At 34.5% G+C, this 11259-nt stretch overlaps 1 protein-coding gene across 2 annotated transcripts in view; it reads left to right on the forward strand.

The window, feature by feature from the left end:
- Window positions 1-11259, forward strand: part of SLC12A2 (solute carrier family 12 member 2) — a 65812-nt gene that overhangs the window by 40921 nt on the left and 13632 nt on the right. For both annotated transcript variants that reach the window (XM_021380166.1, XM_021380165.1), the window contains exons 16-25: window positions 506-617; window positions 2111-2251; window positions 2454-2560; window positions 4427-4506; window positions 5819-5959; window positions 6636-6683; window positions 8051-8173; window positions 8332-8443; window positions 8908-8994; window positions 10611-10746. In XM_021380166.1, coding sequence (XP_021235841.1) covers window positions 506-617; window positions 2111-2251; window positions 2454-2560; window positions 4427-4506; window positions 5819-5959; window positions 6636-6683; window positions 8051-8173; window positions 8332-8443; window positions 8908-8994; window positions 10611-10746 — 1087 coding nt within the window. The remainder of the gene's footprint in view (window positions 1-505; window positions 618-2110; window positions 2252-2453; window positions 2561-4426; window positions 4507-5818; window positions 5960-6635; window positions 6684-8050; window positions 8174-8331; window positions 8444-8907; window positions 8995-10610; window positions 10747-11259) is intronic.

The following is an 11259-nucleotide window of genomic DNA, read 5'->3' on the forward strand; positions in this document are numbered from 1 at the left end:
GATCTAAAAAAAAATCTAAAATAAACAAGATTAGATACTCAATCTTTATAGTTAGTAAGAATGGCTAGAACAACTTAACTTGCTGTTGTTTGCTTTCCAAATGTTAGCAACGAGAGGAGAAATTGCCTGAGTCCAGTTTTTCTGTGTGACATAAGAATCATAAGCTAGAAAGTGTAAGGATGTGACTGACAAATAGGGGAAGTAATTCACCAGTCTGGCTTAGTCTTGTCTGTTTCTGATCTTCTTAAATGTGTGAGTTTTCAGACTTAACAGGATTTTCTGATTTCTTTTTTTAACTAATTGATCATAGACCTGCTGACAATTGTGAAAGATTGATCTTTGCTTAATTTAACATAGTCTTGTAAAGATAGATGAGGTTACTATCACTCCACTGAAGATTGTGTTCTTGGGGCCAACATTTAGAAAAAGCTTTTTTAAAATTTTATGAACTCTGTAGGTAAAACATACTGTAACTGTTCCTTTCAACTCTTATTCACAATTTTAGGCCACAGTGCTTAATTATGACAGGTGCCCCAAATGCACGTCCAGCTTTACTTCACCTTGTCCATGCTTTTAACAAAAATGTGGGCTTGATAATCTGTGGCCATGTACATATGGTAAGTGTATTCTGTCTCTATTTTTAAAGTTATATTGCTGTTTTTTTGTTTGGTTTTGTTTTTTTTTTTTTCCTTTAACAAAACTGTCTTTCTTTAAAAAGGAAAATGTATAATATCCTGAGGTGTTCAAGTAGAGTATGATCTATTCATGTATGTGTTATCACCATTCCCGCTTAGGTGTGCTGCTATTTTAGGGAACCTATGAAAGTTAAAAAAGCATCTATCATAAACATGTATGCAGTATGCTTTTTATCATCTGCTTGTAGTTAAAGGGATCTTGCAGTGGCAAATGTGCTGTAGGATATGTAAGAAATGTGGCGGAAGAGGAGGAAACTGCGAAACTAGTATCTTTGATCATCTGACACTTAAATTCTTAGGAAGCTTTGTAGGAGTAAAGTGAATATTGCGTTATAGTTTGGGTCTCTTTTTGTCCTTGTATCATTTGGTTTAGCTTCTGCCTAGCTTTAATCCCATTAGTTACCTGATTTGTTCCATTGGCAAGGTGAAACAGCAATTATTTCTAGTTATTATTAACACTTATTTCCTCCGTCTTTCTGTTTCTGACCAGCCTTCAGTATTTCAATAACTTTTTTGCGTTTCTGTCAGGATGTGAGGATCCTGGGAACTGAGTAAGGGCTTGTTCTTCAAGGACATAATTTCAGCACTTCTTGCTACTTTAAACCAAACAAAAAAGCAATAAAAAATGAAAAACAACATAATCACTTTAAGCGTAAGAACAGAATGTGTCTGTTGTCTTCTACTGAACACCAGTAGTGGTTGAGGGGGGCAGAAGGAAACAAACTCACATAACCATTCTTCAAAACTGCCTTGTGATGAATTGTCCTAATAAAAGGTGGTTGTTGTATTACCACGTGCCCCAAAACTGCAGTTAGCTGCAGAGAAGCTGTTGCATCTTTGGTAAATGTTACTGAATGCACTTTAGAACAATAGGATCACAAAGTTTTTACTAGACATTTTAATGCTACACTTTTGCAGGCACAGTACTAAAAATGTCTAAGAAAATGCAACATTTGAAGTGTAACTTCTAATACAAACCTTGATTACTCTTATATATGCTTAAAATTAACCACACTTGCTAAATAAGACTTGCTTCTGATCTTAAAAAAAAAAAAGCAAATCAGGTCAGTGCAATCCACAAGATTGTATGCTTTTAAGCAGATACTGCCCAATTCTGTCTTCAGAAATTTAATTTCAGCATTTTGATGTCAAGGAGGAGCACAGTGATACATGCCGATGCAGGTCATTAAAAAAAAAGTAAAAAAAGATGACTTTGACCACAGCACGTTTTATTTACATTTATAGGCAGAATTGCAGTCCTGTTTCAGATAAGTTTGATTTGGATTCTAGCAGTAGAGTAACTTTTTAAAAAAAAAAAAGAGAAAACAACAAGAACAAAAAAAACACCAAAACCAGGGCTTTACTTGTGCTCATAATTCTTGTTCACTCTTGTCCATGCTTCCTTATTTTGAAAGGGTCCTCGGAGGCAAGCTGTGAAGGAGCTATCAACTGATTCAGCCAAATACCAGCGATGGCTAATTAAAAACAAGATGAAGGCTTTCTATGCACCAGTGCATGCGGAGGATTTGAGGGCTGGGGGACAGTATTTAATGCAGGTGCATCTCTCTTCGTTTTTCTTAATGGAAATGTGGGCATTGAATGTCAAAAAGTAGAAATGTTTTTATACTTTGCTGAAGTATTTTCATAATGTAAATTTGTCTTAAAATTTTTTTCAAAGCTTTTTTCTGCTTGAAATAAATAATTGAAACTTTACTTGTTTCAGTAACATGATTTTAAAATATATTATGTTCTCCTTAGGCTGCTGGTTTGGGTAGAATGAGACCTAACACTCTTGTTGTTGGATTTAAGAAAAACTGGAGACAAAGTGACATGAGAGATGTTGAAACCTACATTAATTTATTCCAGTAAGTAGAAAATGCAGAGGTGTTGTATTTGTGTTCCATTTCAGTATATTTCGTAAGAAGTGAAAGAACTTCTACCTCAATGTCTTGGTTGCATAAGCTCTCCTCATATCTTTCAGAACTACTCATCTTTTCTGTATTGCAGTACAGATAGGTTTTTCTACTGCTACGGAAATCAGATGAGCAACTCTCTATAGGTTTAGCAGACCAGATTTCCACATAATAACTCCTTCTGTGTCCAGAAAGAGATGTGGCGGTAGTCTGAGATTTAACAGTTCCTGTCTTTAGTAAAGGAAGTAGTGTCTTATGTGTCTGCTGAATTCATTAGACTGTATTTTCTGTTGAAAGCGAGGGTTTTCTTAGTTTTTCCTGTGTAGATTAGGTGTAGAGAATGAATCAGCTGTTACGCTGAACCTTTGTCTTCATTAAACCTTGCACTATAATAGGTAAAATATTTAGTGTAGATGCACTGCACTGACAACAAAAGTAAAAAAGGAGCTTAAAGGCTGAAGAGAAAGGAAATCTGACTGTATTTGCTAGTACTGAAAGGCAGACCAGTTGTGACTGAACATTAGTATTGACTACTGCTGCTAACATCTTAGAAAAACAGAGCTAGCTTTTTGCACATAGATAGTGTTTTGTTTTGTTTTCCTAATATACTGTTAAACCTGTTTCATTTGTGCTTTGCACTTATTTCTATGCCTTTAAAAGAAAGATGGGAAAGGAATAACATGCAGAGATTAGAAAAGGAAAAAATCACACCCACTCAATCTTCCAGTTCCTTAAGAAAAGAGCAGGAGCACAAAATAAATTAGAAAATAAGGCAGTATGTTGATTAGTTCTTGGATTTGGTTTTTACTATTTTTGTAGTTTGCTTTGGAGTGACTAGTACTGGCTGATCTCTCATGGCCAACCCAACAAAGTGATTCTCTGTGTCCCAAAGAGAAACCTCAGGAGGTAGTAATTGTAGGTCAAGTGTATTTCCAGAAAATTTCTGGGAAGTTGAATGCTTCTGAGTTGCACAAAGCAATACTGTAGAGATCTAACAAATTAAATAATGGGCAAAATACTTAAATCAATCTCAGTTTTCTTGTATTTATTATAAAATGTGTTGATACTTGAAACACATCATTAAAAGCAGTGAAACTTAATGAAAAGAAAGCATGAATGAAATCTTGTGGAATTTTCTGTGAGAAAAGCATAGGAGTTATCTGAAGTAGTTGTAATGAGTTGTACTTTAAAGACTGATTAATAGCTAATGCAAACAATATGATACGATTAAGTTTATATTAGATTTTCATCTTAGAAGTCGTAAATCTTTGGGAATTCTTTTGTCCTTCATTTTACTCAGACTTTAATTTGGGCTATTACTCAGCCTTTTTTTCTACAATAATCAAGATTCCTTTTTTAGTTTTCTATCTTTAAAAGAGTGAGGTTCTTCCCCATTGGATACAATGAAAATAAGTGTCTGGTAACTATTTTCATTATAACTTACAACTTCATTGATTCCTTTAATACCAAAATGTCTTGGAAATTCATAACTATCAGTTCAGGAAGATCTCAAAAGAAATCCCTTCTTTGATGCCTCACTTTCCATCATTATTTATATTTTCCATTGTATCTTGTCATCATCTGTGTGGAACTTGAATGACCTGTTACTCTTTTACCATTATTCATATGAGAGGGAGAGAAAAGGTAGATAACCTTTCTGTGTGTTGCTTTGGAATTGAAACTGAAAGTGTAACATAAGCCTATGACTTAAGAGTTTAAATGGCAACATTTAGTCATTAATATTTGTCTACAGAGGTCATGTGAAGTTGATCTTCTGGGAAAGAAGAGGTAAAATGTGTTGTTGTTCATTTTGTTTAGTGATGCCTTTGACATTCAGTATGGTGTGGTTGTCATCCGCCTAAAGGAGGGCTTAGACATTTCTCATCTTCAGGGGCAAGGTAAGATTTTGTTTCCTGTGATTAGTAGCTCTTGCCATTTTCTGAAGATAATAAATGAAGATAGTTTATCTTAAAAAAAAAAGGCAAAAAAATGCAAGACCCTCACACCACTCTTTTCATAGAATAAAAATCATTGAAATGAGTAAGCCTGAAATGTATAATAAAAATAACCCGTGTTCAGCAACAGACTTTGTTTTTCTGTGCATTTCAACTATCTGTATTTGTAAGCTGTTACTTTCAAAGGATTTATATTTTTACTGAAATGATTTAAAGAACAAAATTGGGATTGAGTACTTATTTCTAGACTTGGGCTGCCTGTCAGATATTATGGGTCACGTATCTCTCCCTCCTTCTGTTCACCCCCTGCCGTTACATAGTTTAGAGACCTCAACAGTAGTCTTGTTGGGTTTCAGGGGGTGTTGGTAAGGTCTTAGTACCCACTGAGACAAGTGAATTTGCTTTAACTCTGGCAGTCACTAAACAGCTCCACTGAAGCCAAGCGTGGAAAAAAACTGAGAAACCTTTTGTTTTGGGACCTTATGTAAAGCTGAAGTTCCACTTGGAATTAGAGTTTACAATCCTTTTTTGCATTTAAAATGTTTCACCGAATACTTCTTTCCTCTTTCTGATTGTAAACAGAAAGAATCTCAATTTGAGATGTAATTGCTAATGTAACTCCATTAATGTAACAGAAGAAAATGCAATGCTTTTGTGGTATGTTTCAAACTTAAGGCATCTTGTAAACATTATGTTTATGCTATCTAGATTTTTGTGCTTGCTGGTACACTGATACTAAAATCCATTTTTTTTCTGAGAGGATTTTGCTCTTGTTTGCAGGAAGGGAAACAATGTAAAATATTTCTAGCCAGCAGTTACATTTAGCTCCCACTTTCAAGTTTCATTTACGCTGGAGGTACTGTCATCACAGTGCTGCACATTTGGGGGGGAAAAAAGCCAACAACATAATGTTAATGGTAATGAGTACGAACATGAAGTTTGTACTTCCTCAGTGTTAAGTAGCTCTGTTTTGTGTTTAGCTTTTGGTAGAGCATGCAAAACTCAAAATCTGGGAAGGAAGTAGCAAGAGATTAAATTTCCATTCAGAGCAGGTGCCTCTGTGTACTGTGAAGCACTTCATTTGTGGCAGTCGCTTGTTTTTGTTTTTTTCCCCCTTTGCCATAACATGACATTGGCAATGGAGTTGAGCTGTTTAGCCAAATGCGAACCATTGCAGTATAGTCAAAAAAAACTACATCTTACCCCATTTGGGACAAATCAGTGGTTTATAATGTGTTTCTTTGCTTTCCCAAAGAAGAGTTACTGTCATCCCAAGAAAAATCTCCATGTTCCAAGGATGTCATAGTAAAGGTGGATTATAGCAAGAAGGCTGAGACAGACACTTCTGTAGCTTTTGTTCCATCGTCTAGTGAGAGAACTCCTGCTCTGCATAAAGGTAACTAGTTAAGGTAGCTAACTGCTAGTTAGCAGTGAAATTTGAGTTCTCATTCTTTCCCTCTCTCCTCCTGATGTTTTTGTTACATCTGTGAAACAGAGAAGCTTTCATGTTTTTTTGGGCTGTTGATGTCTAATCACTCAAATACTTTCCTTTTGCGACTACAAGTACGTAAATATATAATGACCTAAATAAAACAGATGATGGTCTATGACCAACAATGCTTTTTTTTGTGTCTTAGTTAATGAGATTGAGCGCCAATAGTAATTGCTTGAGAATCAGGCCACACAGCTGTTTTTTTAGCAGTGTGATTTTTAAGGCTAGTGAATTCATGATGGCGGTTTTCACCTCCGGCTTGAATATATTACTGTCTGCATGTTAACTAGCACAAATGATCCAGGATACTTGACATGACAATAACCAACTTTCCTCTTCTTTTTCAAGTAAAATTTTGGATTGACTTAGGCATTGAGAAATATGACTAATTTATTATTATGTTCAAGTACAAGTTATTCTCAGGACATGGTAGATTATATTTGTGTGCTTTTCTTTGTATGAAAATCCATTTCATTTTGCATCTTTCATTTCTTTTGTGTTTTTTATACACTAGTACTGTTTTCATTAACATCACAAAGGATATTAACCTTTTTATTTTGTATCTTTAAAAATCTTCCAGAGGAGGACGAGGATGGAAAGACTCCAACACAACCACTGTTGAAAAAAGGCAGGCATTTTTCACCTTTTTTGTTAAATCATACTTTCACATGGTTAATTTCAGTTTTCCTTTTTTACTCCATCCTACATATGTATATGAAAGACAGGAAAATATCAGCCATGCAAGCTCAGTTCCTTTATTTGCTTTGGAATGTGCTTCATCTGTGGGGATTAGGTGTGTTCAGGAGCCTGCTCAGTTATTCATGTCTGAGGTATTTGTCTGAGTCCTCACTTGATTTAGATATAGTAGAAGTATTAAAGGTGCAGAGGAAGTGCTCCATCGGTCTACTCAGTCATCTTCTAAAATCGTAATTGTTGCTTTGTTGGAATTGTTCAGTACCCTGCAAAGCAAAGGATAATGCAGCTAATCTCTGGGGTTAACATCTGAAATAATGTGAAGTAGTCATTCAAATAAACAGCATTTTCAGAGGTGAATTTTCACCTGGCTTATTTCAGACTTTTTTGAGAATTAGGCACAGGGGTTTTTTGCCTTACCTAACGAGCGTCTTATCCTATTTTGACATCTTCATAATTTCAACATCTAAAAACCCTTATGTTTTAATAATGTAAAATGAGATTCCATCTTAAACCACAAGATGGCAGTTTGGAAGATCTCCCAGTATGTAGTAAAGTAGAATTATAATAAGTCAGTTACAGATGTACTCTAAATTTCAGAATAAAATTAGGACTGAGAAGAATGTTCAAACTCCTGGTTCTTTTAAAACTAGACCCTTAGCTAACAGGAAGGAGTTAGTTTATCTTTTTAATTGTTATTTTAAAACGTATTTTCATGGCTTAATCCTACTGAAAAAGCCAAGTGTTGTCATCTTCTCTGTAAATACAATAACATCATTGCACAAAATAAACTATATTGTGTTTCAGAGCCTAGCACATGCAAAATTACTTTTTGCAGAAGATTTAGACATTTAGAACTAGCTTTTCTTTCTTCCACTTGAAGGAAGAAGAATTTGAGGCAAGATCAGTGCTGAAGAGTTGGTATTTCCTTGTAAATTCGCATCTATGTGAATTTCAGGGAAATATTGTCATTTGCAAGAGGTAGCTACAGCATATTACTTATTGCCCTGAAGTATATATGAAATGTAATTTTCTAGGCAAATGAGTGTATCAAGATCTTGCAATCTTTTGTCAAATGTCTGCTAAATGATTAAGAGGTTTAAATTTTAACTACTGAACTTAGGAGTTTGCAGACTCCCTAAATATAGGTCAACTTCTATCCATTCAATTGAAATTTGGAGTCTGGGGAATAATTGTTTAAATAAAAATATAGAGATTCTGCAAAATATTAAAATCTTGCGTTTGAATTTTGATGTTATTAACCATAACACTTAAAAATGAACACCATCATTTTTTTTCCAGATTCAAAGAGCCCGTCTTCTCCTTTAAATTTGGCTGACCAAAGACTTCTTGATGCTAGTATTCAGTTCCAGAAGAAACAGGGCAAAAGCAATATTGATGTCTGGTGGCTCTTTGATGATGGAGGTAATGTACTTTAATAATTCTTTTCAACAGCATAAAGTGAGTTGATTTTACACTAATTCTGAACAAATACTTTTCAGATGGTTCATGTAGAAGCTACTGTTAAACTCCATATGAAACCATATTTTCTGATACATCCCTAAATTCTGATCAAAATGCAGGTTTGACACTGTTGATTCCGTATCTTATTACAACGAAGAAAAAATGGAAAGAGTGTAAGATCAGAGTGTTCATTGGTGGAAAAATAAACAGGATTGATCATGACAGAAGAGCGTAAGTTTACCTTAAATATTTTCATTTCAAATGCTAGAAGAACAAGTGAAACTCTTCTAGGAGCCTTTTTTCAGTTGTTCTTTGTCAGAGGTGTAACCATATTCTATTCCTCTTCTCCAGAAAAAAGTTCCATTGCCACCAAATAGTGCTGGGCAAGTTACTTCAAAGTAAAACATTATTTCTGCAGTAGTCTGACTGTAACATTTTCTCTAGCTGTTAAGTAAAGTACTGTTTAGGAGACCTTGAAGGCAGTCATAAAGGGAAAAGCTCTTATGGTCAAAAACAAATAAACATTTTTAAAGTTTGTTGTTGATTCTTAGCAGTATGCCAGGTTTATAGCAGTACTAATCGGACAATTTCACACTTAAGTTGCCTTTTTAAAAAATGTTTTTATTACCGAATACTTATCTGTTTACCCTGAGAAAAATCTGAGCATGCATTAAGGGTTTTTTTTTTTGATACAGGATGGCTACCCTGCTCAGCAAGTTTCGGATAGACTTCTCAGACATTATGGTTCTTGGAGATATTAATACTAAGCCAAAGAAAGAAAAGTAAGTCTCAGAAAAACCCAGCTTGTTTTTGAGTTCTCGATGTATTTCATGAATTAGAATACAAAGTTATCACATTTGTTATGTTGGAAATAAAGAAGGCTCTATGACATACGATGTCTCACAGAAACCTAGAAAATAAACTAAGCAAAAACTCTTGCATCTGAGAACACACAATGTCTTATTTTTCAAATCTCTTTAATCTGTTTTAATTTTAGCTTAGTTTGGACTTGCAAGTTACCTGATTATGATCAGTATGTGATTAACAAGTTTAAAAAAAATACTTGATATATTCCACACAATTTGTATCTAAAATGGTGGAGTATTCCTAGTGCTCTGATATGTTTGGATGTCTTGATTCTTGGGATTCCAGTACTGTAAAATACGTAAACTAAGAGACAGTGCTCATTTATGCGTAAAAAGTTGAGACTGTAGAATTTCATGGAAATATTTTTATTTCATAGATGTGATTAATGAGCTGTTTCTTCTGAAATCATTTTCCCACTCTCTTTGGGAACATTCTCTAAAATAAATCCAAAAGCTTATTAAGAAATCCTATTTGAGTTACCAATAGCTGTAAATTACGTAGAAAGAATATTTATACAGTGCTGAAAATTTTAGAGGTAATAGAATACTGTTAATTGCGGATGAATTCTGTTATAACTGCATGGAAGCTTAGGTGTAAGTACATACTGATACCACAGTATATCCTAAATAGTGTTAGAGTTTTTGAATTTTCCATGCTGTAATTTTCAACCACAGGAGGTGAGTAGTGCATTGACTTCTTTATATTTAAAAAAAAAAAAAAAAATTCATTGGATGTAACACGCGCTTTTCTGTGTGCTCTGCTAAAATTTTCATTGCTGTTCTGACCTCTCATCTCTCATAAGCTGGAATTATTCAAAAATGAGTTACCTTTCATAACATGCAGCAGCCGTACTTTACTCTTGAAGTATCATAATGTAGGTAGAGAAGGTAGGGGAAGCTGCTTTGAGTAGAAATGTATGCCCTTCTGATTTTCAGAAGGTTTTCTTTTAAAACTGTTGATAAAACATTCAAGTAATTTCAAAATGACAGTTCACTTTCTAAAAAATAATGTAACGAAGAGGAAACAAAATTGCTCTGCTTATTTGCATTTGAATGCCACTCCTAGGCTGTTATGGAAAGATTAAAAAAGCAGAATGAAAATGAAGCTAATGTTCTAATGGCACCAGCATGAGACCTCATAGTAGTCTGGGGCTTTTTTTTGTCTATGATGTGTAAGTTCCTCTTCCAAACTTAATTTGGAAGTAACTATTTTTTGCTTAGAAAATATATAGTGACTACTCATCAGATTTGAAACAACTGTAGTAAAATTCTTAAGCCAAAGTTGTTTTTTTAAACTGTCTAAAACTGCATTGAGACTCAGAAAACAGTGAAAGTCAATAATTGATGTTCATCTGTAATATCTGCCTTTACCTTTATTATGGCATATATAAGTAGCTGATTCAATTTTATAAGTGCGGGTATCTCCATTTTTACATGGCAATAAAACTTAATTTCTAATAGTGTGAAAGTCATTGTTGACATTCAGAGTAGTGCCATGTCTGTTTTAATGAGTGTTCACTTGATTGTTGCAGTATTGCAGCTTTTGAAGAAATGATAGAGCCCTTCAGACTTCATGAAGATGATAAAGAACAAGAAGTTGCAGATAAAATGAAGGAGGACGAACCATGGAGGATAACAGATAATGAACTTGAGCTTTATAAAACAAAGGTTCTGTATTCTTCAGCTTGTTCTATTAACACTTTGAAACTTCCTTTTTTTTTCCTCTCCTGTATTTGCATGTAATACCATCAAGCTGATTATTGCTATTTTGTTTTCTGTAGCCACTTTCATGAATAGCTGGTGGAAAGCAGCATTTAAATCCATTTGGGGGGGATCACTTAAATTTAAAAAATAATGGTGCATTTTATGACTGTGGGCCTAAACTGTTGCATTTTTTGTTTAGCTGAGCCAAGTCTACCCTTTGGTGATTCATTATTTAAAAAAAAAAAACCACCATCTAGTTATGGTTTTAACGGATGCTTAAAGATGTTCATTTTTCTCAAATGGTTGTGCACTGTAACCTTCAGAGAAGATCCTTTTCTGGAGCTTCTGTGCATGAGACTTAAGCTGCATCCTTGTCACGGTATTGTCTAAGGGTCTGCGTCCGTGACAAGGGGGGGGGACAGGCCCAAAAAGAAAAAAAAAAACGAGAAAAGAGGAAGGAAAGGAAAAAAAAATCGC

Source organism: Numida meleagris, chromosome Z (assembly GCF_002078875.1).
Source record: "Numida meleagris isolate 19003 breed g44 Domestic line chromosome Z, NumMel1.0, whole genome shotgun sequence".
Taxonomy (NCBI): Eukaryota; Metazoa; Chordata; class Aves; order Galliformes; family Numididae; genus Numida; species Numida meleagris.